The sequence below is a fragment of the Thalassophryne amazonica genome, chromosome 9 (genome assembly GCF_902500255.1).
Source record: "Thalassophryne amazonica chromosome 9, fThaAma1.1, whole genome shotgun sequence".
Taxonomy (NCBI): Eukaryota; Metazoa; Chordata; class Actinopteri; order Batrachoidiformes; family Batrachoididae; genus Thalassophryne; species Thalassophryne amazonica.
Window position 1 is genome coordinate 83831139 of NC_047111.1, and position 27478 is coordinate 83858616.

The window sequence follows — 27478 nt, forward strand, 5'->3', positions numbered from 1 at the left end:
ATTTGCAAGCAAATATTAAGGGTCCAAGCACCTCCATCACCACTGCGGAACCAGGCAACACCATACTGGCAACTGGTGGATCCAGACAGCCACATACTGGTAAGGGCAGAATGCCACTTTCCAACCTGACATTAATAGAACTGGTTCATTTTACTTTTTCTTTAGAAACATGAACCTAAAAGTGAAGCATACTGATATGTTGAGTCACTGTCCCCGTATGAGGTCGGTCCAATTTTGAGTTTACACAGAAAATGCCACCAACCATCATAAAAGTTGATGTTTTGTATGAATTAGTGTACAATTTCATGGATGAGATCTTCGTTGAATAGCCACACTGTATACAATGATTTAAAATCTGTACAAAGAGAAGTTTTATAAGATGCCGTCATATGTGTAAAAAAGTAAACAAACTTAAATTGACAAAATTTTGAAGGGAGTCAGGCTCCCCATGTTGCGTAACATCTCACGCAATCATCTTCAACTGCTTAGTCCAATCAAGGGTCGCCAGGGGCTGGATCCTATCACAGCAGTGATAGAGCGTGAGGCAGGGTACACCCAGGACAGGACTCCAGTCTGTCACAGGGCCACAAACAGCCAAACAAACACATTCACACCCTCTCGCACACCTACGGACAATTTAAAGATTCCAATCCACCTAACCCACATGTCTTTGGATGTGGGAAGAAACCGGAGCACCCGGAGAAAACCCACGCAAACACGGGGAGAACATGCAAACTCCACACAGAAAGGCCACAGGCGGGAATTTAACCCGTGACCTTCTCGCTGTGAGGCAACAGTGCTAACCACTAAGTCACCGTGCTGCCCATTGTTGTGTAATATAAAAACAACAAAAACCAAAACACTTAACGCAGTGTAAATTCATCCCATTGTGAATGACAAGAGATGGAATCCAATTTTGAAACATTTAATGAAAAAAGAAAGTTTACATTTACACTCTGTCTCAGTGTTGGTGACTGACAGGAGCTCTCAAGGTGCTTACAGATTAAAGCTACTGCATGAAAAACTGAACTCTTACTGAACCATGACATCTAACCACAAATATCAATCAATCAATCAATCATTCAATTTTTTTATATAGCGCCAAATCACAACAAACAGTTGGCCCAAGGCGCTTTATATTGTAAGGCAAGGCCATACAATAATTATGTAAAACCCCAACGGTCAAAACGACCCCCTGTGAGCAAGCACTTGGCTACAGTGGGAAGGAAAAACTCCCTTTTAACAGGAAGAAACCTCCAGCAGAACCAGGCTCAGGGAGGGGCAGTCTTCTGCTGGGATTGGTTGGGGCTGAGGGAGAGAACCAGGAAAAAGACATGCTGTGGAGGGGAGCAGAGATCGATCACTAATGATTAAATGCAGAGTGGTGCATACAGAGCAAAAAGAGAAAGAAACAGTGCATCATGGGAACCCCCCAGCAGTCTACGTCTATAGCAGCATAACTAAGGGATGGTTCAGGGTCACCTGATCCAGCCCTAACTATAAGCTTTAGCAAAAAGGAAAGTTTTAAGCCTAATCTTAAAAGTAGAGAGGGTGTCTGTCTCCCTGATCTGAATTGGGAGCTGGTTCCACAGGAGAGGAGCCTGAAAGCTGAAGGCTCTGCCTCCCATTCTACTCTTACAAACCCTAGGAACTACAAGTAAGCCTGCAGTCTGAGAGCGAAGCGCTCTATTGGGGTGATATGGTACTACGAGGTCCCTAAGATAAGATGGGACTTGATTATTCAAAACCTTATAAGTAAGAAGAAGAATTTTAAATTCTATTCTAGAATTAACAGGAAGCCAATGAAGAGAGGCCAATATGGGTGAGATATGCTCTCTCCTTATGAACTGAATGGTGACACCCCTAGTCAACATTATTATTATTTCTTATTTACAGTGTCACCTATTTCACCTATATATTTGTTTGTATACAGGTAGAGGGTCCTGACCTCTACCAGTCCTGTAAATTTCACATTTCAACTCAGCCTTGTTTAGTCTACCCAAGGACCGGTGTCGCAGACCAAACGGTCCCCCCCCCCCCCCCTTCACTGCACATGCGTCATTTTGGAGCATCAGCAGTGATTCAGAGATTACAAGTATGTCCTCATCTCTGCTTAAAACTGACTTTCAAATGATCGCCTGATGGTTAATAATCACATTATTCCCTTTGATCACTTTGGGTGTAGAGGGTCAGACTCAGAGAGTCAGACTCAGACGTGCTCTGTTACACTCTGGTTGATCCCCCATCTTTTATGCTGAAATAATGCTGAATTTATTTGGAAAAGCTGTAAAAAAAAGCTTCAGATATCTGTCACTGAGATAGATGATGACTGGTGTGCAATTTGAAGCACAAACGAGGCGGTAATTGACGATATGCTGCTGATCTCTGAAATGACTCATGCAATGAAGACGGGGGGACTTATTTTTAGGGGCACCAGCTTAGCTGGTGCTTTGAGCCTAAAAATCAGCACAAAAATAACAGGATCCTTTGAAAGGTTTCGCTGACTTTTGCATGAAATTCTTGATTCTGTTATAAAACATTGTATGTTGCAGAATCATTTTTCCTCAGGGAAACAAGAATTCAAAGAAATCACTGAAATCCTCATATTTGCCGTGGCACTCAACTCCATGATGAGTAGAATGAAATGTGTAAAAGAGTTCTCAATCAGATGTGAAAACATTTTTGGAAGGTACACTATTGAGACAATTACTGTATTGAATTGATTCTATTTTACATGGTAAATTGCTGATTAATTTTCTTATCACACCAGAAAATATTCAATCTCAACAAAGTGTCCTGACCGAACAACTAAATATTGGCCAAAGCATATCTGGTTAAAGCACATATGGTGTATGGATGTGTACAGATGAGGCGGTTGATGGTGAGAAAGAGCCCATCGGTACACTAATGAAGGGGTTGGACACCATCGCTCCTCTGATCTGCTCTATACAAGAGACCCCTGATCCTATCCCTACTGATGTACAAGGAACCATTCCCTCATGGATCAATGGCAAGCTGCTCCGCAATGGCCCAGGGAAGTTTGAGTTTGGAAACACACAGTGAGTCATGCAAAAAAAAAAAAAAAAAAAAAAATCTGACAGTACAGAAGAATTACAAGCATGTGAAGTATGACCGATCAGCAAAAATGTTTTCTTATAACTTGCAATGAACCATGAATCTCTGCTTCACTGCAGCTACAACCACTGGTTTGACGGGATGGCTATGCTGCACCAGTTTAACATTGAGAAAGGTCATGTGACATACATGAGTCGGTTCCTGCACAGCGATGCCTACAAGATGAACACTGAAAGAGATCGCATCATGATGTCAGAATTTGGAACCCTCGCTATGCCTGACCCCTGCAAAAACATTTTCCAGCGTTTCCTGTCACGGTTTGAGATGGACAGTAAGTGACTAAATCAGATAATATAACAGCAGCTGTTCTTGATAGTGAGAGTAGTGTTAGGGTTAGTCATACGCCAGTGTTTTTAATACAGTCGGCATACGAAGGCTAAATTGTAAAGGTGTGACAGGGCCTTTACGCTTTGCCTTTCCCTTTCCTTGTGTGTCTTGTCATTTTCCCTCCCTTGTGTTTAGTTTAGTTTAATTAGCTTATAATGCACCAAATCACAGCAAAAGCCATCTCAAGGCGCCTTACATAAAACAAGTCAACATAAAATTGAATAAATAATTAAAAATGAATAAAAAAATTCAAATACATAAATAAAAACAGAAGTAAAAGAATAAAACAAATAAAAATAAAAACGATCCATAAGAAAGAGAATAAAAATAGGTTTTGAGTCTTGACCAAAAAATGTCCACAGACTCAGACTGCCTCACAGTCGCAGGAAGACTGTTCCACAGGGTGGGTGCACAATACGAAAAGGCTCTTTGACCTGCTGACTTCTTCTTCACCCTGGGAACACAGAGAAGTCCCGCATCCTGCGACCACAAAGCCCGGGCCGGCACATAGAGTTCCACGAGATCAGCCAGATAAGATGACGCCAGTCCATGAACAACCTTATAAGTCAATAACAAAACCTTAAAATCTGCTCTCACAGAGACAGGGAGCCAGTGCAAAGATGCCAAAATGGGTGTGATATGTTCAGACCTTCTGCTACGTGTCAGAAGTCTGGCGGCAGCGTTCTAAACCAGCTGAAGACCCCTAATGCTGGACTGTGGTAACCCTGAAAATAGAACATTACAATAATCTAGTCTAGAAGAAACAAAAGCATGAATCAGGGTCTCAGCATCAGCCATGGATAGGATGGAGCGGATCCTCGCTATATTTCTCAGATGGAAAAAAGCAGTCCTAGTAACATCCCTGATGTGGAGGTCAAAAGACAACGTGGGATCAAAAATTACCCCAAGGTTCCTCATTTTGTCCATATGATGTATGACACAGGAACCCAGGCTGAGCGCCAGCTGGTCAAACTGATGCCGATGTCTCGCTGGACCAAGAACCATCATTTCAGTCTTATCAAAGTTTAAAAGTAGGAAGTTACTAGACATCCAACTTCTCACTGATAGAAGACAGTCCTCCAGGGATTTTATGGGAGTGAGATTTCCCGCAGTTATCGGCATGTACAACTGAGTATCATCAGCATAACAATGAAAGGCAATCCCAAAACTCCGCGGTATACGCCCAAGGGGTGCCACATACATGGAGAAAAGCAAGGGGCCTAAAACAGATCCCTGTGGAACCCCAAATCTCATGTCAGCAAGGTCAGAGGTAGTGCCATTCTACAAGACACATTGAGAACGACTGGGCAGATATGACGTCAACCAGGCAAGGGCACTTCCAGTAATCCCAATAAAATTCTCCAACCTATTGAGAAAAATATGATGATCCACGGTATCAAACGCAGCACTGAGATCTAATAACACCAAAACCGTAGTGGTGTCTGAGTCCATTGCTCGCAGTAGATCATTCACAACTTTAGTGAGTGCTGTCTCTGTGGAGTGATATTTCCTAAAAGCAGACTGCAGCGGCTCAAAAACATCAGTGAGGTGGTCTATGAGCTGCCGTGAAACCACCTTTTCTAAAATTTTGGAACAGAATGATAGATTTGATATCGGCCTGTAATTTTTCAATACACTAGGGTCAAGATTAGATTTCTTAAGTAATGGTTTAATCACTGCAGATTTAAAACATTTCGGAACAGATCCAGAGGTTAATGACAGATTAATCATTTCCAGCACAGTCGGCCCAAGAGTGGGCCACAGGTCCTTAAACAATTTTGTTGGTATGGAATCAAATAAACAGGTTGTGCTTTTTGTAGACGCCACAAGTTTCGTCAGCACGCCCAATGAAATACTATTAAATTCTGTCAATCTAGGTAACACCTCAATGGTAGCGCCCACCTCCATAGCAGGTTTTAATGGCTGGGCCGAGGCGTGCTGAGATATGCTCAGCCTAATATCTTCTATTTTCTTCTCAAAATAATCCAAGAAATCCTGTGCTGGAAAGGGAGAACAACTAACAGGCCTGTGAATAAGAAATGTGACCATGTCAAACAAAAACGTTGAGTTATGTTTGTTTTTACTGATCAAATCAGAGTAAGAGGTCCGCTTCATGGCCAGTAGTGCATGCTTATAATCTAAAATAGCATCCCGCCACACAAGGCAGAACACCTCTAATTTGGAACAATGCCATTTCCGTTCCAAACCTCTAGCCTTCTGCCTGAGGTCACGCAAACATGACACACTTGTGTGTCATGTTTGTATCAGTCTGTCTTTGTGTTGCTGGGTGTGGACTCTGGATTCTCTCCTCCGGCCTGCCCATCTGATCCTCTGCAGCTGCTGAGTCTGTTCACCTGCAACTGATCTCCATTCAAGCCACTACAGGATTTAACTGCAACACAGGCATCCAGACATGACCAGATCTATCTGTCTCCACTGTGATACAGACATATTGGCCTTATCTTTGAGAAGTTTTTTCATGGTTTGTATTTTTGGTTTGTATTTTTGTATTCATGGTTTGTATCTCTTTACCTCTTTTCTCTGTGCCTCAGATCCTCCACACCTGATCAATCAGAATTCTAGTTGCCATCTGATTTGTTTCCGTCATCAGCCACCTGTTTGATCCATTCATATTTGACTCCTCTGCCTGCCCTGCTCAGCTGTTCCTGTCCTCCATTGTCAGACCACTCTAGCCAAACCTACCCCTTTAAAACAAGGGGTAAGGTGAAGGGGTATGTCTCTAGCCCTATGAATTGAGACACCTCTCTGCCTTAGGGGAAAAAAACTGCCCATCTGACATGAGTTTGACGTCATCATGTTGCGTCGCTTAAAGTGCCGTCTTTACTGTTTGTCAACATGGCAACCGAAGCGCAACTTGTTGCAGTAGCCTGTTTGCTCTTTTTATTTTCTCGCCTTTCTGCGTCAATGCAAAGAAATAGAATAAGTCGCGGATTTCTTCGATGCATCGCAATCATGTCGGAGAATTTTGTGGTATTAATAATGAATGTAATTAATTAGTAAATAATAATAATAGATAGTATTAATAATTAATTAATTAATTGGTAATCAACTAATGTTAATAATACCACTACTAATTAAGCATTAATAATAGTAATAATATTGTTAATTGATTAATCATTAATTGATTGATTAGTAATTAATTAATTAATTAATTAATTAGTAATTAAAATAAATAAACACTTGAAATATATCAGTCTGTGTGGAATGAATGTATACATTATATAAGTTTCACTTTTTTGAATGGAATTACTGAAATAAATCAACTTTTTCATGATATTCTAATTATATGACCAGCACCTGTATGTATGTTATGGGCTGCATCTAGTTCTGTTAACCTTGTATTTCTTTTTCAAATTCTCCCATTTTTTTACATCCAGCTCTATTTCCTTGACAAATAATATCAGTCTATTAGGACGTCAGGTTATGTGTCACGTGTTACAGACCTTGAAATCCAACAGCAGGGGTCGCTATTATCTCAAGATTTATGAACAAACAAATTAACGTGCTTATCTTTTATCATGATTTTCTCTATTGTGAGATATAAAAGTGTCTTATCGTAGCGTTCATGTGTATGCGCATTCTAACACCTCAGCGCACGAGTGAAGTTACGATATTCTTCAGAACGACAATATACGCAACATACATCCAGCAGCATATATGTTGCTGTCATAGACAATTGCCTGTAAAGTTTTTTGGTAAGTTATAACTTTCTAAACAGTGTAGTTTGTAATGAAAGCCACTTAAATTTGTGCGGCTCTTTCGGCGCCATGTTTGTTTCTGTGGAGACAGCGGTAAGTTCCTCCTAACCCTCTAAACAGAGTGTGCATCCAGATTCACTCCGTTTGAAGGGGTTTGACGAAAGACTCGAGTCTTTCATTGGATTCAGGTGTGTTGGAGCAGGGAGACAACTAAGAGTGTCAGGAAGGTGGTTCTCGAGGACTGAACTTGGCCACCCCTGCCCTAATGTAATCAGAGCTATTGACTGCACACATAAAGGTGCCATCACATGATGAATTTGTTTTTGTGAACAGGAAAACATTTCCATTCCATCAATGGTCACATCATATGTGATACGCACATCAGCCTATAGGCTGCCATGGTGCGTAATGCGTAATGGGTGGCTGCTTGCTGTGTAAATAGTTTATTCATGTAATTGTTCAGAACACATTTGGGCATGTGCGCATTCAAATGTGTTGTTTGTTATTATTATCAATGTGTTTTCTTTTTCTTGATGGTGAGACTGGAACAGTAGAGCTTCTTAACTGATTGTCTCCCTGTGTTCAGTATTTGTCAATAAATGTGTGTGTAAATTTGTGAATGTCACACCTAGTCAGCGGCGGCACACCTCACGCTTTTAACTTCTGTGTATGTGCACTGTTCTGAGCGTTTACGGCATCACACACACGCTCCAATGAACATTTTTCTAGTTTTGTGATTATTCCGTTTAATAGGGTACCACATAAAGTATCCCTGCATGTCTCCATGTAATTTCCAGTCATCTGTAGCACACACTTGGTATAATTTATTTTATGTGTTCATTTTGTCTGATGTGACAGTGTGGGGAATCCCAGCTCAAGGACCTATTCACATGGATTTGCATATTTAAATAGAGGTGTGGCCAGGGCAGAATTTGGTGCATGTGCACTCAATTCCATGTTCAGTGGGATGTACAAATGGAATGTGCTTGGATCCATGCGTACACAGACTTTGATACATCTGGATATTTTGTGCTCACGCCAGTTCCTGGGTTTTGGCGTTTCAGTAGGAAATCCACACAAGTCTTTGTACATGAGGCCCCAGGACATTTTCCGCAGCCATCTGCTTCTTGTTCTCTGCCCTCAACTCTCATGAGAATCCGGCCAGCTGTGAGTTCTTCTGTTATAGCCACTGTTTCACCTCCTGAAGAGGAGCCCATGCAGTTGGGTCATGCCCATCTGACTCCAGAAGAGTGTCTTCAGAGAATCGGGGCTGGTGAGTATTGTGGCTATACAGGCCACCTTCTGGCAACTTGCTCCCTTCGGCCAAAAGACAGGGCCCCATTAGTAGATGTGGGGATACTGTTGGGCCAGATTAAGTCTTCCTCTCCGTCCATGTCACAATTACAAATACAAGCTGCAATCTGTTGTTGCCAACTCGCCTTGCCATTTTTAGCCTGAGTGGATTCTGGTGCTAAGGGGAACTTTCTGGATCAAGAAGTAGCTATTCAGTCCAGAATAGCCTTTGGAAAGACCGCTCATTTTCAGGGCCCTGGATGGAAGTTTGCTGGCCCGTGTCACCCATCAAACTGAACCCATCTCTCTGGTACTCTCTGGAAATTAAAGAAACAATCAGATTCAATGTGATTTCCACTCCCAAGGCACCATTGCTAATGGGATATCCATGGTTAAAGTGTCATAACCCCCACCTTGCTTGGTCTGCTAGGAAGGTTGTAAGTTGGAGTTAATTTTGCCGTCTTCTTGTTTACAGTTTGCTTTGTCTCCCACAGAGGTGTTGTTGGCTTAACCAGTCCTGTGCCACAATATTTGTCCTCTGTACCAGCTGATTACCATGACCTGTGTGAGGTTTTAGTAAAGCGGGCGCTTTCTCTGCCTCCCCATAGACCACACAAATGTACCATTGATATTCCTCCTAGTGCCCCTTTGCCTTCTAGTCTCTTGTATAACCTGTCTTGACCCAAAAGAGAGGCCATGGAGAAGTATATCATGGACTCCCTGGCAGCTGGCCAAATCTGCCCTTCCTCCTCCCCTCTTGGTGCTGGCTTTGTGGCTAAGGACAAGACCCTACACCCCTGCACTGATTTCTGAGGGTTGAACAATATCACAGTACAGAATAAGTACCCCTGCTGTTACTCACTTCTGTTTTTGAATCTCTCCAAGGTACAACCACATTCACGAAAATGGAGCTAAGGAATGCTTACCACCTGGTTCACATAAAAGAAGGAGATGAATGGATGACAGTCTTCAACACTCTGCTGGGTCATTTCAAATATTTGGTGATGCTATTTGGTCTGACAAATGCACCTGCTGTTTTCCAGGCTTTAGTGAATGATGTTGAGAGATTTTCTCAATCGTTTCATCTTCATCTATCTCAGAGATCTCAAACTGTTTCCAGGGCCAAGAGGGTGCAAATTTTCTGATTAACTGATTCCATCTTCTCAAAGTGATGTTAATCAGTGAAATCACCTGGTGGAGTTGGTGGTTGCAAAGAACATATGCACCCTCTTGGCCCTTTCTGGAATCACTTTGTGACCTCCGGTCTATCTTGATGACATTCTGAGTTTTGCAAGAACACATTTCCCAGATCGGTCACGTTCTGCAGCAAATGGACAAGTGTGAATCATAATCTAGCTCCGTGAGCTTTCTTGAGTACATTATTGAGAGCAGGCAAGAGAAGTCAGATCCATAAAACGTCAGAGCAGTTGTTGAATGGCCACAACCCACCACCAGGAAACAGCTTCAGAGATTCCTGGGCTTTGCTAATTTCTACTGGAGTTTCATTAAGGATTTCAGCCATGTTGCTGCACCACTTACCAGACTTACCTCCTCTTCAATTCCATTGTCCTGGACTCCTGAGGCTGAGTTTGCTTTCCATGAATTAAAGACTCTTTTCATCTCTGCACCTGTCCTGGTGCAGCTGGACCCACTCTGTTAGTTTATTGTGGAGGTGGATGCATCCGACACAAGAATTGGGGTGGTTTTCTCTCAGCGCCTTGAACCTGATCAGAAGCTCCATTCCTATGCCTACTTTTCTCGATGCCTATTTTCGGCTGAGAGCAACTATGATGTTGGTGACTGAGAAGTTCTGGTTGTTAAACTTGCTCAACAGCCATTTGTGGTATGGACTGACCATAAAAATCTTGCGTCCCTTCAATCAGCTAAGTGTCTGAACCCATGCCAAGCCCGTTGAACTCTGTTTTTCAGTAGGTCTAATTTCATCCTTAGCTATGGCCCTGGCTCCCATAATGTAAAACCGAGTGTCCTCTCACACCATTGCATGGTGGAGGACACCAACTGCAGTCCAGACACTATACTCCCTGCTAACTGTGTGGTTAGCTGCTATAACTTAGGAGATTGAGTCAACTTTAAGAGAGGCTCAGCAGGATCAGCCAGATCGAGGAACTGGTCACCCTAACTGTCTGTTTTCCCAGATTCTGTCTGTTCACAGGTCCTGCAGTGGGTTCATGCTTCACGGTTCTCCTGCCATCCTGGGATGAATCGTACTGTTGCTACTCAAAAGATACTTCTGGTGGCCCACTATGGACTCAGACACCTGTGCCTGTGTCACTGCTTGCACTGTTTGTGTCTTCCCTCCAATGGTAATACCGTGATACTTACCATAGTTGACCATTTTTCCAAGGCCGTTCATTTTGTTGGGTTGCCTAAATGGTCTTTTGCCAAAGAAACTGCTGACCTGTTTTCCATCTCCATGGTATCCCAGTAGACACTGTATCAGATCGAGGTTCTCACTTTATCTCTCAAGTCTGGAGAGCCTTCTGTCAAGCCCTGGGTGCATTGGTTAGCCTCTCCTCTGGTCTTTACCCTCAAACAAAGGGTCAGGCTAAGAGAGCTAATCAGGATCTGGAGTCAGCTCTATGCTGTGTTGTGACATCAAATCCTGCTGTCTGGAGTACTCACTTAGCTTGGGTTTAGTATGCACAAATATTGTTGTGTGGGTTTAGGCTTTGCATTTCAATTTCATTGTATGTTTTGTCATTTTCTGTACTTGGTGTGTCATGTTTGTCTCAGTATGTGTCTGTGTTGCTGGGTGTGGACTCTGGGTTCCCTCCTCCAGACTGCCTGTCTGATCCTTACCAGCTGCTGAGTCTGCTCTCCTGCAACCTATCTCCAATCAAACCACTACAGTATTTAACTGCCACTCAGGCATCCAGACCCTGCCAGATCTTACAGTCTCCATTGTGGTACAAAAATAATTGCCTTATCTCTGAGAAGATTTTTCTTTTCACGTTTGTTTACTTCTTTTCTCTGTGCCTCAGATCCTCCACACCTGATCCCCGGGAATCCTAGTTGTCATCTGCCTTGCTTCCGTCTTCAGCTGCCTGTTTGATTCACTCATTTGACTCCACTGCTGCCCCACTCAGCTGTTTCTGTCCTCCGCTGTCAGACCACTCCAGCCAAGCCTGCCTACATCTCACCTAAATATACTGTAAAAACCAATTCTGTCTCCATGTTGTGTCTGTATTCAGGGTCCGATTGCCAGCTCCTGGGTCAACCATAAAAAGTAGAAGGAGACCATTTGAAATGTAACTTTTTTTAAGTATTTATTTTTAGTCTGGAGATGCTAGGTAATGATACCTGTGTGTGTATATAGACAGGAACAGATAAGGCAATGTGACATTTGACCACGGTGTCCTTGACTTTCATTAAATGATTGATCTGTGCTTGAACCTACTGAGGCAATTCTGGAATCTACCTGTGCATGCCTCATTTTTTAATAGCAATTTTGGGCCACCTTTCATTGCCATACCATGTTTGGTAGAAATCAGCAAAAGGACCTTGGGCGAGTCAGCCAACAAATACATGCAGACATGACTTCCCCAATGATTGACCTTTGGCAAATTTGACCTTGTTGGGTAATTCCATAACCCTGCTCCATGTATGTGGCAAATTCAATACAGATCTGAGTGAAAGACTTAAATTGTGACCTTTGAAACTAATGAACTTGACCCCATTGATTTACCTTTGGCAAGTTTGACCTAACCTGGCAGACTCCAGAGCCCACCTGTGTATGTTTGGCAAGTTTGGTACAAATCAGAATGAAAAACTTACATTTTTATATTTGACTCATAGCCTCCTGACTACCAAGACTTATATATAAGTCCTGGTAGTCAGGAGGCTATAACAGACCTTTGGTAAATTTGGTGTCACCTAGGCAGTGCCAGAACTTACATATATATGTGTACCAGGTTTGGTGGGCACTCGACTCACTCCCCCCCAAAAGCATAGTTTGACCTTTGACCCCATTGACCTTAAACTTTGCTAAAACAAACTCTTTAAGGGCAATTCTGGTGTTTGACTGGCATCTACATATCAATTTCTGTGAAAATTGGCCCAGAGACTCAAAAGGAGTAGGGGAACAAACAGATAAACCAAATTTTTGACTGTTGATCCCAGTGACCCTGACCTGAACTCCTTAAGGGCAATTCTGGGGTCAAGCTACATGCACAGCAAGTTTGGTGGAACTTGGTCCAAGTAGGAATAGTGGAACAAGCAGACACTTAAATGATTCTTAAATTATACTATGATGTGCAGAAATAAATGAAACACAATATCTCATTACTTGTGAAATAGGCATTGATCAGACTGATAATATGGGAAGAAGCAGGTCATCCACAGAAAATAATTAAATAGTTATTATTCAGCTGTATACCATGGTGATGACTGGGTTTTTCACTGGCCACAGTGAGTCAATAAAGACAGAAAATTTCCAAATCCCAGCAACTTCAATTAAACATTTAACCAGTTGCCCTAACAACTCTGTCTGATTGTGATGTGGCTGAACCATTGAAGTAAACTACAAGAATACACAGTAACATTCTTAAAATCAGGAAGCACAATAGCCAGTATTGTTATCTGCAGAGTTTGACGGTGTAAGTGCAGTGGATTCAGATTATAAGTAAGAAATCACATGTATGTATTCAAGCCACAGTGTCACATAGACTGGTTTAAAAAGGGAATGCTTTTCATTGGGTGACACAGCGATGCAAGCACCATCAAGGACATCTGGTACTGCTGCGGTGGCCCCAAACTATCAATCAATCAATCAATCAATTTTTTTTTATATAGCGCCAAATCACAACAAACAGTTGCCCCAAGGCGCTTTATATTGTAAGGCAAGGCCATACAATAATTATGTAAAACCCCAACGGTCAAAACGACCCCCTGTGAGCAAGCACTTGGCTACAGTGGGAAGGAAAAACTCCCTTTTAACAGGAAGAAACCTCCAGCAGAACCAGGCTCAGGGAGGGGCAGTCTTCTGCTGGGACTGGTTGGGGCTGAGGGAGAGAACCAGGAAAAAGACATGCTGTGGAGGGGAGCAGAGATCGATCACTAATGATTAAATGCAGAGTGGTGCATACAGAGCAAAAAGAAAAAGAAACAGTGCATCATGGGAACCCCCCAGCAGTCTACGTCTATAGCAGCATAACTAAGGGATGGTTCAGGGTCACCTGATCCAGCCCTAACTATAAGCTTTAGCAAAAAGGAAAGTTTTAAGCCTAATCTTAAAAGTAGAGAGGGTGTCTGTCTCCCTGATCTGAATTGGGAGCTGGTTCCACAGGAGAGGAGCCTGAAAGCTGAAGGCTCTGCCTCCCATTCTACTCTTACAAACCCTAGGAACTACAAGTAAGCCTGCAGTCTGAGAGCGAAGCGCTCTATTGGGGTAATATGGTACTACGAGGTCCCTAAGATAAGATGGGACCTGATTATTCAAAACCTTATAAGTAAGAAGAAGAATTTTAAATTCTATTCTAGAATTAACAGGAAGCCAATGAAGAGAGGCCAAACTAAAGGAAACTAGTTTAAGGAATTCTCATCATTTGTTAAAAAGGCTTTTTATTTATGTTTATTTCTTGTTTACAGAGCCGACAGACAATGCAAGTGTGAGCTTTGTCAAATATAAGGGTGATTACTATGTCAGCACTGAGACAAACTTCATGCATAAAGTAAACCCAGAGAACATGGAAACATTGGGAAAGGTAATAAATGACCATCCTGCAATGAGCACAATGTCTATAATCTTTCTGTAATTGTGTGTAATACTTATTGTGATTATACAAGGCAAAAGCTAATTCAGGCGGTCAGCTACTCTACGCTACGCAATACACATTCGGAGGAATTTTAAAGATTATACGAGGTCTATTAGATAATAAACCGACCCTTTTATTTTTTTTTAACTATATGGATTTGAATGACGTGCGATTACACCAATCATGCTTGAACCCTCGTGCGCATGTTTGAGTTTTTTCACGCGTGTCGGTGATGTCATTTCCCTGTGGGCAGGCCTTGAGTGAGATGTGGTCCCGCCCTCTCGGCTGAATTCCTTTGTTTCACACGCTGCTCGAGACGGCGCGCGTTGCTTTATCAACATTTTTTCTGGACCTGTGAGGAATATCCCAGTGGACACTATTCAAGAAATTAAGATGGTTTTCGGTGAAAAGTTTAACGACTGATGAGAGATTATGGGGTGTTTCTGTCGCTGTAAGGACTTCCCACAGAGCAGGACATTGTGCAGCGCTTCCAGGCGCCGTTGTCGGCCTTTTTCGACCTGAAAACATCCTAATTTAAGGCTTAATTCACCCAGGATGTCGTGAGAGAACAGAGAAGATTCAGAAGAGGCCGGCATGAGGACTTTATGCGGACATTCCACTGTTTAAGGACATTTTTTAATGAAAGACGTGCGCGTAAATTCGCTGAGTCGTTTCCGTGACGACTCGGCAAATCTGTGTGCGCCGCGACAGGAAAAACACCTCCATGTTGAAAACCATTTGTAAAATTCAGGCGGCTTTTGATGGCTTTCAACAAGCGAGTAACTGAGAAATTGTTTAACAGCTTGGGCATGTTCCAACTTGCCCGTTAACGTTTCCAACGGAGGTGTTTTTCCTATCGCGACCCCCCGCGGTCGGGTCCGGCCCGACATGCGACTCTGCCCGCACGTTCTTTCATTACAAAATGTCCGTTAACAATGGAATGTACGAATAAACTCCTCATGCCGACTTCTTCTGAAAGTTCTCTGTTCTCTGACGACTTCCTGGATCAACAGAGCCTGGAAGTTTTCAACTTGAAATGGTGAGACGCTGCCGCCTCGAAGCGCAGATCGCCGTCAGGCGCCGTGGGCCGTCCTTACGGTGACACTACCAGACCAAAATCTGTCATCAGCCGGTAAAATTTTTACCGAAAACCAGCTGAATTTATCGAATGGTGTCCACTCAGTTGTGCCTTACAGTTTTGAAAAAATTTTGATCAAACAAAGCAGCAGTCTCTGAGCCATTCCTAAACAATGAAAAAACGACAAGAGGGTGGGCGACTCCTCACTCAAAGACTGCCCACAGGTGAATGACGTAACCGACAGGCGTGAAAAAACTCTTGCATGCCCACGAGGGTTCAAGCATGTCTGATGTAATCACACGTGATTCAAATCCATATGGTTTTTGAAAAAAATAATAAGGTCTGATACTTTTCTAATAGACCTCGTATAAGATGTCTGAACACTCACTGGTGTGTACGTGCTGCTGCAAACATGTGAGCACTCACACTGTTGCTGCAAATCAGCATTTATTCTCCACCTTCATCTCAGCATCCACATGTAAGCTTTGACTCTATGAGAAGTTACCACCACCTCCCCCCATCCTCCTCTGTGACAAAGAATACAGAGCAAAACCTCCAACACAACACTTTCAATTGAGCTTTATGTACAGTAGTGTTCAGAATAATAGTAGTGCTATGTGACTAAAAAGATTAATCCAGGTTTTGAGTATATTTCTTATTGTTACATGGGAAACAAGGTACCAGTAGATTCAGTAGATTCTCACAAATCCAACAAGACCAAGCATTCATGATATGCACACTCTTAAGACTATGAAATTGGGCTATTAGTAGAAAAAAGTAGAAAACGGGGTGTTCACAATAATAGTAGTGTGGCATTCAGTCAGTGAGTTTGTCAATTTTGTGGAACAAACAGGTGTGAATCAGGTGTCACCTATTTAAGGATGAAGCCAACACCTGTTGAACATGCTTTTCTCTTTGAAAGCCTGAGGAAAATGGGACGTTCAAGACATTGTTCAGAAGAACAGCGCAGTTTGATTAAAAAGTTGATTGGAGAGGGGAAAACTTATACGCAGGTGCAAAAAATTGTAGGCTGTTCATCTTCAATGATCTCCAGTGCTTTAAAATGGACAAAAAACCAGAGACGCATGGAAGAAAACAGAAACCAACCATCAAAACGGATAGAAGAATAACCAGAATGGCAAAGGCTCACACATTGATCAGCTCCAGGATGATCAAAGACAGTCTGGAGTTACCTGTAAGTGCTGTGACAGTTAGAAGATGCCTGTGTGAAGCTAATTTATTTGCAAGAATCCCCGCAAAGTCCCTCTGTTAAATAAAAGACGTGCAGAAGAGGTTACAATTTGCCAAAGAACACATCAACTGGCCTAAAGAGAAATGGAGGAATATTTTGTGGACTGATGAAAGTAAAATTGTTCTTTTTGGGTCCAACGGCCGCAGACAGTTTGTGAGACGACCCCCAAACTCTGAATTGAAGCCACACTTCACAGTGAAGACAATGAAGCATGGTGGTGCAAGCATCATGATATGGGCATGTTTCTCCTACTATGGTGTTGGGCCTATATATCGCATACCAGGTATCATGGATCAGTTTGGATATGTCACAATACTTGAAGAGGTCATGTTGCCTTATGCTGAAGAGGACATGCTCTTGAAATGGGTGTTTCAACAAGACAATGACCCCAATCACACGAGTAAACCAGCAAAATCTTCGTTCCAAACCAACAAAATTAATGCCTCGCAGATGTGAAGAAATCATGAAAAACTGTGGTTATACAACTAAATACTAGTTTAGTGATTCACAGGATTGCTAAAAAAGCAGTTTGAACATAATAGTTTTGAGTTTGTAGCATCAACAGCAGATGCTACTATTATTGTGAACACCCCCTTTTCTACTTTTTTTACTAATAGCCCAATTTCATAGCCTTAAGAGTGTGCATATCATGAATGCTTGGTCTTGTTGGATTTGTGAGAATCTACTGAATCTACTGGTACCTTGTTTCCCATGTAACAATAAGAAATATACTCAAAACCTGGATTAATCTTTTTAGTCACATAGCACTACTATTATTCTGAACACTACTGTACATGATATGCAAACATTTTCAGTTTAACTTGATAAAGTTAATTGCGAATCCTTATAATCTGACAAGGAACTTGATTACTGTACAGAGAATTTTCACATTCGCAAACTTGAAATATTACTGTAATAGGAAAGAATTGTCCCTGAGGCTCACTGATGCAAGTGATGCATGCTGGGTGTACTGGGGCAGGGCAGATGAAGTGTCTTGTCCCAGAACTCAGACAGGAAGCATGATCACGAGATGTGTGATGCTCGCCCATTATGGGTTGTTTATGCCATGTTGTCTGTTTCACTATGGAAATTGTATTTATTTATTTATTTATTTTAAATGGAGATTGTTTTTACTTTTTTAATGTACTGGGAATGCAGCACATGAATCTAAGACAAATTGCCTATGGGACAGTAAAGTATATCGTATCACATCATATTGTAAACTTTGTGATGCAGACTCGTAAACAACGAGTTAATTGTTATCTACAGCGTGTCCTTTTGAAGTATCTTCCTGTCAATGAGGTTTAGTAGCGAGGTCGCGCTTATGCCAAGAAAGGTATGGATTCAATTTTAGTATGGATCCGGATCAGTGGATGGCTGTCATCTTTGATTCTTTTCAGTTTTGACCCTGATTACTTTGAACCTGATCCTGACTTCAGTTTTTAATCCTGATCTTGATTACAACAATCCTGATTAAAGACATATTACAACAAATACATAACCTCCTTGGTAAGATTAAAATATCAAAGTTCAGGATCAAAGTTGAAAAATACATACAAATATGTACTTATTTTGTGGATTACTTTTTGTACATTTTATTATGAATTTATTTTAGGATGGGCTGTTATGATATTCTCAACAATATTTTGTAGGTGGACTGGAGCAAGTTCATTGCAGTAAATGGAGCCACTGCTCACCCACATTATGATCCTGATGGCACCACCTACAATATGGGCAACTCCTATGGTAGCAAAGGTTGGTTAAACCGTGTACATCACTCTGCATGCAGTTTGCATGTCGTGTGCTAACAAGTGAATTCTCACACTCGAGTATAACAAAGGCAGAATATCTACTCAAATATGAAGAACTGCTAGTCTAACAGATATAAAATCTGCAAAAACACACACTGTTCATTGTTGTCAAATTGATATAAAGAACTGTATTCCAGGAGCGCTGTACAACATCATCAGTGTGCCTCCTGAGAAGACAGATGCCGAAGACACGCTTCAAGGAGCCAGAATCGTGTGTTCTATCGTGCCTGCAAACAGGTCTCATCCCTCCTACTACCACAGCTTTGGTAAACCAGATAGTCTGGCTCACTTTCATACTGCTGTTTTTTGATGCACAGCACGACTACAATCTCCTCTCCCTCCAGCTATGTCTGAGAACTATGTGGTGTTCATTGAGCAGCCAATTAAGATGGACTTGCTGAAGATAGTCACATGCAAGCTGAGAGGTAAAGCTCTATCCGAGGGAATCTACTGGGATCCAAGGCAGGAAACAGTCTTCCATCTTGTTAGCAAGCACACAGGCGAGGTGGGATGTGAATGTGACCTAGGAGGAGACATTTTCACATCAAGTGTGGGTTTAACGGAGTCTAATTATTGAATCTGTATCCCATAGGTCAGCTCAGTGAAGTATCACACCAAAGCCATCTCTGTGTTCCATCAGATCAATGCCTTTGAGGAGGATGGTTTCTTGGTGCTGGATATGTGCTGTTCAGACGATTGCCGAGCTATCAAGAACTATCTCCTCCAAAACCTGCGCAAGACAGGAGATGGACTAGATGAGGTCTGTTTATGCGCATGCACATTACAGGAGTAAAGTTGGCAATGCCTTTGTCTGTTAGCAGGATTACATGAAAAGCTCTGAAGTCAGTTTTACTAAAACTAACTGAAATAGTCACAGCAAGCCAAGTCTTGGAGCATGCACTGGAGCCACATCCAGGAAAACAACTGGTATATCCCCACTTCTTCATAACAACCATCTATCACTGCAGCCAGGTGAAATGTGGGCATCCATTTGGTCTTCTCCAGCCGCGGGATCCTCAACACTGAGGCAAGGGTGTGCTGGATCATACACAGAGAAACACAGCACATGTCCCAAATGTTGTAGCTGATGTCCCCTCAGAATGCAAATCCTCATCTGAGTCTACCTCAGTACCACTCATTTGAGACAAAGTCATTCAAGTGATTCTCAAGGATCTGCCAAACAGACTTAGTACCAAAGACTTCCAGACACTGAAATAGTCAACAGTCTACAAATATTTGGTCAGAAAATAAGGATCAAGTCAAACAGATTTTTTTTTTTTTTTTTTTTTTTGTCTCCAGCTACCATGGCTGTAAGATTTATTTGTAGATATATGGAGTAAAGTTCACAGGAAGTAAAATGGTTTTCATAGAAGGTTCTCTGTTGAAGTGAAACATCATGATGTTTTACACCCCAAATTAACCTTCCTATGTGTCTGATCATTCAGTCTGAACAGCTTGAATGTTGGTGCCCATTCTTTGACTGATAGATTCCAGTCTGTCTTATTCTGACAACACCTTATTTTCTCCTTCCTGAGCACCTTTTCAGAGCAAACACTTTCATAATTTCAGGTTACAGCAAGACTTAATTTACAAATCAACATTCTACCAAACACACTCACAGCTAATATTCCTGACATTAAACATAGGAAACCTGTTGTGAAAGTGTAGTGATACGGACCCACAACAGGGGCCGGTAATGAACGGACAATGGATTAAGCCAAAAAGTAACAATTTAATGTTGTGAATTGCACAACAGAATACAGACAATTGCAGTTGAGGAGTACAGTCAATCATACACAAGGTGACGTGTGGGCAGGCTCGAGGATAGAAGACGTCTGTCCAGAGAAGAGCCGGATCCCACACGGCTTCCACCGCCAATGGATCTGAAGAACACCGGAGCCGCCAAGTCCTGGGTCCCAGGTGGCCACCGTCTCCAGCTGTCAGACCTGGTACTGCTGGCAGAAACAGAAACAGTTAATGGTGGGTGTGTGGATACACACCCAGTAATCTCTCCGTACTCAGTTCCTCCGGGAGGGAGAACCTCCACCTCCAGAAACAGAAACAACCGTGCAGCTCCTGTCAGTCGCTTCTCTGGAAGGAGTGAGAGGCGAAGACGTCGCAACCCACACTGTACGCCAATCCAGTAGAAGACTGTATCCACAGGGCGAACGGCTGCACACAGAACAATATTCAATAAATCACAGCAGAGAAGGTTACCTGAGTGGTAGCTGATTTCTCGGCGGGGAGGTGGAGTTGCAGTCCGGCTTTTATGGTGATGTGGATGATGATAGTAGAATGAGTGACAGCTGGTGCTGTTGATGAGTGACAGCTGTCACTCTCTGTTGCTCCGACGCCCTCTCGTGCTTGAAGCCCGCACTTCAAGCAGGGTGCCCTCTGGTGGTGGTGGGCCAGCAGTACCTCCTCTTCAGCGGCCCACACAACAGGACCCCCCCCCCTCAGCGGGCGCCTCCTGGTCGCCCGACCAGGCTTGTCAGGGTGTCGGGTGTAGAAATCGGCCAGGAGGGCCAGGTCCAGGATGAAGCTCCTCTTCACCCAGGAGCGTTCCTCAGGTCCATACCCCTCCCAGTCCACCAGGTACTGGAACCCCCGACCCTTCCGACGGACGTCCAGGAGCTGACGCACGGTCCATGCCAGCTCCCCCTTGACGATCCGAGCAGGAGGCGGCACAGGTCCGGGGGTGCAGAGTGGTGAAGTGTGGTAGGGCTTGAGACGTGACACATGGAAAACAGGATGAATCCGCAGTGAAGCTGGCAGCTTCAGCTTCACTGCAGCCGGACTGAGGACTTTCAGGATGGGAAATGGGCCAATAAACCTGTCCTTGAGTTTGAGGATGGTACCCGGACGAGAGACTCACGGTGGCCCCCAGTTCCCTGCAGAAACTCCTCCAGACTTGAGAGGAGAACTGAGGACCACGATCAGGACGATGTTGTTCGGGATCCCATGCAGACGCACGACGTGGTGGACCAGGAGGTCTGCAGTCTCCTGGGCCGTCGGGAGCTTCGGGAGGGCCACGAAGTGGGCCACCTTGGAGAACTGGTCCACTATCGTGAGGATGGTGTTCATGCCCTGGGATGGCGGGAGGCCCATGATGAAGTCCAGGCCGATGTGGGACCAGGGGCGATGAGGCACCGGTAAAGGCTGGAGGAGACCTTGGGTCTTTTGATGGTCCGCCTTGCCCCTGGTGCAGGTGGTACAGGCCTGGACGTAGTCCCGGACGTCGGCTTCCATAGACGCCCACCAGAAGCGCTGCCGGACCACTGCCACGGTTCTTCGCACCCCAGGAGAGCTTGGAACCGTGACAGAAGTCCAAAACCGCAGCTCTGGCCTCTGGTGGGACGTACAATCTGTCCTTCAGGCCGGTCCCCAGGTCCGGGTTTCGTGCCAGGGCCTCCCGGATGGTCTTCTCCACATCCCAGGTGAGGGTGGCCACGACAGTGGACTCGGGGATGATGGTTTCCGTTGGGTCTGACAACTCGGCCTTGGCTTCCTCTTCGTGCACCCGGGACAGGGCGTCAGATCGTTGATTCTTAGTCCCGGGGCAGTATGTGATCTGGAAGTCAAAACGCCCGAAGAACAGTGACCAGCGGGCTTGCCTGGGGTTCAGATGCTTGGCAGTCCGGATGTACTCCAGGTTCTGATGGTCCGTGAAAACCGTGAATGGTACCGTCGCTCCCTCCAACAGGTGTCTCCGCTCCTCCAGAGCCTCTTTCACCGCCAGAAGTTCCTGATTGCCGACGTCATAGTTCCTTTCAGCTGGGGTCAACCTGCGGGAAAAGTAGGCACAAGGATGGAGAACCTTATCGGACTCCCTGCTCTGGGACAGCACGGCTCCTATCCCTGAGTCAGAGGCATCCACTTCAACTATGAACTGGTGATTTGGATCAGGCTGCACCAGGACTGGTGCAGTCGAGAACCGGCGTTTCAACTCCCTAAACGCGGCTTCGCACCGATCCGACCAGGTGAAGGGAACTTTAGTGGAGGTCAGGGCTGTCAGGGGGCTAACTACCTGACTGTAGCCCTTAATGAACCTCCTGTAGAAATTTGCAAAGCCAAGGAACTGTTGCAGTTTCCTACGGCTTGTTGGTTGGGGCCAATCTCTCACCGCCGCAACCTTGGCCGGATCAGGGGCGACGGAGTTGGAGGAGATTATGAACCCCAGGAAGGACAAAGAAGAGCGGTGGAACTCGCACTTCTCGCCCTTCATGAACAGCTGGTTCTCCAACAACCTTTCTGATTTTAGAGATATTGCGTAAATGCAAAAAAGCAGTCCTACATATTTGTTTAATATGCGCTTTGAATGACATATCCTGATCAAAAATGACTCCAAGATTTCTCACAGTATTACTAGAGGTCAGGGTAATGCCATCCAGAGTAAGGATCAATCAATCAATCAATCAATTTTTTTTTTATATAGCGCCAAATCACAACAAACAGTTGCCCCAAGGCGCTTTATATTGTAAGGCAAGGCCATACAATAATGATGTAAAACCCCAACGGTCAAAACGACCCCCTGTGAGCAAGCACTTGGCTACAGTGGGAAGGAACTGGTTAGACACCATGTTTCTAAGATTTGTGGGGCCAAGTACAATAACTTCAGTTTTATCTGAGTTTAAAAGCAGGAAATTAGAGGTCATCCATGTCTTTATGTCTGTAAGACAATCCTGCAGTTTAGCTAATTGGTGTGTGTCCTCTGGCTTCATGGATAGATAAAGCTGGGTATCATCTGCGTAACAATGAAAATTGAAGCAATACCGTCTAATAATACTGCCTAAGGGAAGCATGTATAAAGTGAATAAAATTGGTCCTAGCACAGAACCTTGTGGAACTCCATAATTAACCTTAGTCTGTGAAGAAGATTCCCCATTTACATGAACAAATTGTAATCTATTAGACAAATATGATTCAAACCACCGCAGCGCAGTGCCTTTAATACCTATGGCATGCTCTAATCTCTGTAATAAAATTTTATGGTCAACAGTATCAAAAGCAGCACTAAGGTCTAACAGAACAAGCACAGAGATGAGTCCACTGTCCAAGGCCATAAGAAGATCATTTGTAACCTTCACTAATGCTGTTTCTGTACTATGATGAATTCTAAAACCTGACTGAAACTCTTCAAATAGACCATTCCTCTGCAGATTTTTGAGAGAAAAGGAAGGTTGGAGATTGGCCTATAATTAGCTAAGATAGCTGGGTCAAGTGATGGCTTTTTAAGTAATGGTTTAATTACTGCCACCTTAAAAGCCTGTGGTACATAGCCAACTAACAAAGATAGGTTGATCATATTTAAGATCGAAGCATTAAATAATGGTAGGGCTTCCTTGAGCAGCCTGGTAGGAATGGGGTCTAATAAACATGTTGATGGTTTGGATGAAGTAACTAATGAAAATAACTCAGACAGAACAATCGGAGAGAAAGAGTCTAACCAAATACCGGCATCACTGAAAGCAGCCAAAGATAACGATACGTCTTTGGGATGGTTATGAGTAATTTTTTCTCTAATAGTTAAAATTTTGTTAGCAAAGAAAGTCATGAAGTCATTACTAGTTAAAGTTAATGGAATACTCAGCTCAATAGAGCTCTGACTCTTTGTCAGCCTGGCTACAGTGCTGAAAAGAAACCTGGGGTTGTTCTTATTTTCTTCAATTAGTGATGAGTAGAAAGATGTCCTAGCTTTACGGAGGGCTTTTTAATAGAGCAACAGACTCTTTTTCCAGGCTAAGTGAAGATCTTCTAAATTAGTGAGATGCCATTTCCTCTCCAACTTACAGGTTATCTGCTTTAAGCTACGAGTTTGTGAGTTATACCACGGAGTCAGGCACTTCTGATTTAAAGCTCTCTTTTTTAGAGGAGCTACAGCATCCAAAGTTGTCTTCAATGAGGATGTAAAACTATTGACGAGATACTCTATCTCACTTACAGAGTTTAGGTAGCTACTCTGCACTGTGTTGGTATATGGCATTAGAGAACATAAAGAAGGAATCATATCCTTAAACCTAGTTACAGCGCTTTCTGAAAGACTTCTAGTGTAATGAAACTTATTCCCCACTGCTGGGTAGTCCATCAGAGTAAATGTAAATGTTATTAAGAAATGATCTGACAGAAGGGAGTTTTCAGGGAATACTGTTAAGTCTTCTATTTCCATACCATAAGTCAGAACAAGATCTAAGATATGATTAAAGTGGTGGGTGGACTCATTTACTTTTTGAGCAAAGCCAATAGAGTCTAATAATAGATTAAATGCAGTGTTGAGGCTGTCATTCTCAGCATCTGTGTGGATGTTAAAATCGCCCACTATAATTATCTTATCTGAGCTAAGCACTAAGTCAGACAAAAGGTCTGAAAATTCACAGAGAAACTCACAGTAACGACCAGGTGGACGATAGATAATAACAAATAAAACTGGTTTTTGGGACTTCCAATTTGGATGGACAAGACTAAGAGTCAAGCTTTCAAATGAATTAAAGCTCTGTCTGGGTTTTTGATTAATTAATAAGCTGGAATGGAAGATTGATGCTAATCCTCCGCCCCATGCTACGAGCATTCTGACAGTTAGTGTGACTCGGGGGTGTTGACTCATTTAAACTAACATATTCATCCTGCTGTAACCAGGTTTCTGTGAGGCAGAATAAATCAATATGTTGATCAATTATTATATCATTTACCAACAGGGACTTAGAAGAGAGAGACCTAATGTTTAATAGACCACATTTAACTGTTTTAGTCTGTGGTGCAGTTGAAGGTGCTATATTATTTTTTATTTTTGAATTTTTATGCTTAAATAGATTTTTGCTGGTTATTGGTAGTCTGGGAGCAGGCACCGTCTCTACGGGGATGGGGTAATGAGGGGATGGCAGGGGGAGAGAAGCTGCAGAGAGGTGTGTAAGACTACAACTCTGCTTCCTGGTCCCAACCCTGGATAGTCACGGTTTGGAGGATTTAAGAAAATTGGCCAGATTTCTAGAAATGAGAGCTGCTCCATCCAAAGTGGGATGGATGCCGTCTCTCCTAACAAGACCAGGTTTTCCCCAGAAGCTTTGCCAATTATCTATGAAGCCCACCTCATTTTTTGGACACCACTCAGACAGCCAGCAATTCAAGGAGAACATGCGGCTAAACATGTCACTCAATTGATCAACATTATGTTCTTGCAAAATGTGAGGTGAAATGTAAAAAAAAAAAAGAGAGAGAAAAAAAAAAAGAATGGTTCAAAGGCACAAATGAGCTAAAGTTGTTTAGGATGAGCCTGAAGCCTGGTGACAACAGATTTTGCTGTTGTCAAAACTCTTAATTTATTTCCATTTACACAGCAGCAAATCACAACAAAGTTGCCTCAAGGCACTTCACACAAGAAAGGTCTAACCTTACCGACCCCTAGAGGAAGCACACAGGTGACAGAGGTAAAGAAAAACTCCCTCTGATGATATTGAAGAAGAAACCTCAAGCAGACCAGACTCAAGGGGGTGAACCACCGCTTAGGCCATTCTAACAGTTACAAGGCTTTGCAAAGTTTTACAGAGCTGAAGAAACAGAAAGTAGAAAATCAAACAACATAAAAATAACTCTGCTAAAACGTAGCTGTGTTAACAGGTGTTCTGCCAGCATGAGGATCTCCATGGAGATGATCTCCACGAGTACGGTAGCCTGGAGTTTCCTCAGATCAACTACAGTCAATTTAACACACGGCCGTACCGCTACTTCTATGGCTGCGGCTTTCGCCACCTGGTGGGAGACTCTCTGCTGAAAATGGACCTCCAAAACAAAACACTCAAGGTGAGTGTGTGCTTGTACTGCCTAGAACTTTGTTTTGAATTCAACCTTGTTGCTCAGGGTTGCCACAGTAGGTGTGATATGGATCCACATTGATTTGACACATTTGATGGTGGATGTCCTTCCTGACCCAACTCTAGATGTAAATGGAGAATAAGCACATGGTCTTGAATACTGGACATCTGTATAGTAAGCAAGCACACTAGAACAAATGCCAAATTTGCTTTACCTTTACATAATGACCTCTGTTTTCAAAGTGACCCTACAACCTGTGCAAGTACTGAAATTGCTCCTTTCTATTTTTCTGCTGTTTTTGTGTGTATGTACTGTATACTGAAAAAATTCCTACATTGTACGTATAACCTCGTATAACCTTTTATGGCTAATTATATGTGGTACATTTCAGGTCTGGTGCCAGAAGGGTTTCTACCCATCAGAGCCTGTGTTTGTGCCATCACCTAACGCCACGGAGGAGGACAATGGAGTCATTCTGTCTGTGGTTCTCACCCCGTCTCAGGTAAAAGACAAAGTTCAGCTCACACAATGGAAACTCTGATAACTCAGCTTGGAACCACTTCTGTGGAAACATCTAGAGGTCTGCTTGACTGGATGAATCTTCAAGATGTTTTTTCACTCATCCAAATGATTTCTTCAGTTCTGAAGCTGAAGATGTCACTTGGATAAGTGCCAACATGTTGCAGCTTTAAGACATACTGCTCTTCCAAACAGATACATTGCTGTGATTTGAGAAGTGCTTAGTACAGAGAAGCAAATCAGAAAGACTGACATTAATATTTCAGTTGGACTGTCAGTGATGTTGATTAGAAGGTTGTTTTCGTGCAGTAACTGCATTAAACTCTTCACTTGCAGGATAAAGGAACATTTCTCCTGTTTTTGGATGCCAAGACTTTTGAAGAGCTGGGACGAGCCAGTGTGCCTGTTAATATGCCCTATGGCTTCCACGGCACCTTCACTGCCTCTGGATAAAGTCTTTTCATTCATGATGAAAGAATACCACATAGTGTTTACTGCGCAGCAGCTCCGTGGTGGTATAATTACAGCTGCAACATTAGCAGATGCCGATGATGCCCTTTTAGTGGCTGAAAACTAACGTTATGTTACATCAATCTTCTGTTTGAGCAATAACTTCTAATAGTAATGGCATTAATAATCTTCTAGCATTTTAATTATGAATCACTTTCATTCTGCAACCACATGTAACTGACAGAGATATAGAGCACCAACAGGAATACGTGACTTATCACGGGCACTAAACCATCTCAACCAAGTAATAAAGA

At 43.0% G+C, this 27478-nt stretch overlaps 1 protein-coding gene across 1 annotated transcript; it reads left to right on the forward strand.

The window, feature by feature from the left end:
* On the forward strand, positions 1-27478 carry bco2a (beta-carotene oxygenase 2a). The gene is made up of 12 exons (XM_034179090.1): positions 1-99; positions 2867-3059; positions 3195-3406; positions 14082-14197; positions 18231-18333; positions 18527-18655; positions 18734-18894; positions 18982-19178; positions 19358-19361; positions 26001-26183; positions 26587-26697; positions 27051-27478. The coding sequence occupies exons 2-12, from the start codon at positions 2908-2910 to the stop codon at positions 27165-27167; spliced, it is 1485 nt and encodes a 494-aa protein (XP_034034981.1). The 5' UTR covers positions 1-99; positions 2867-2907; the 3' UTR covers positions 27168-27478.

What these genes read in the sequence shown, in the direction of transcription:
- bco2a (XM_034179090.1), top strand. Translation starts at nt 2,908, where the DNA reads ATGAAGGGGTTGGACACCATCGCTCCTCTGATCTGCTCTATACAAGAG. An exon ending in ACATGGAAACATTGGGAAAG is followed by an intron (nt 14,198 to 18,230) that starts GTAATAAATGAC and finishes AATATTTTGTAG; the next exon opens with GTGGACTGGAGCAAGTTCAT. An exon ending in CAACTCCTATGGTAGCAAAG is followed by an intron (nt 18,334 to 18,526) that starts GTTGGTTAAACC and finishes ACTGTATTCCAG; the next exon opens with GAGCGCTGTACAACATCATC.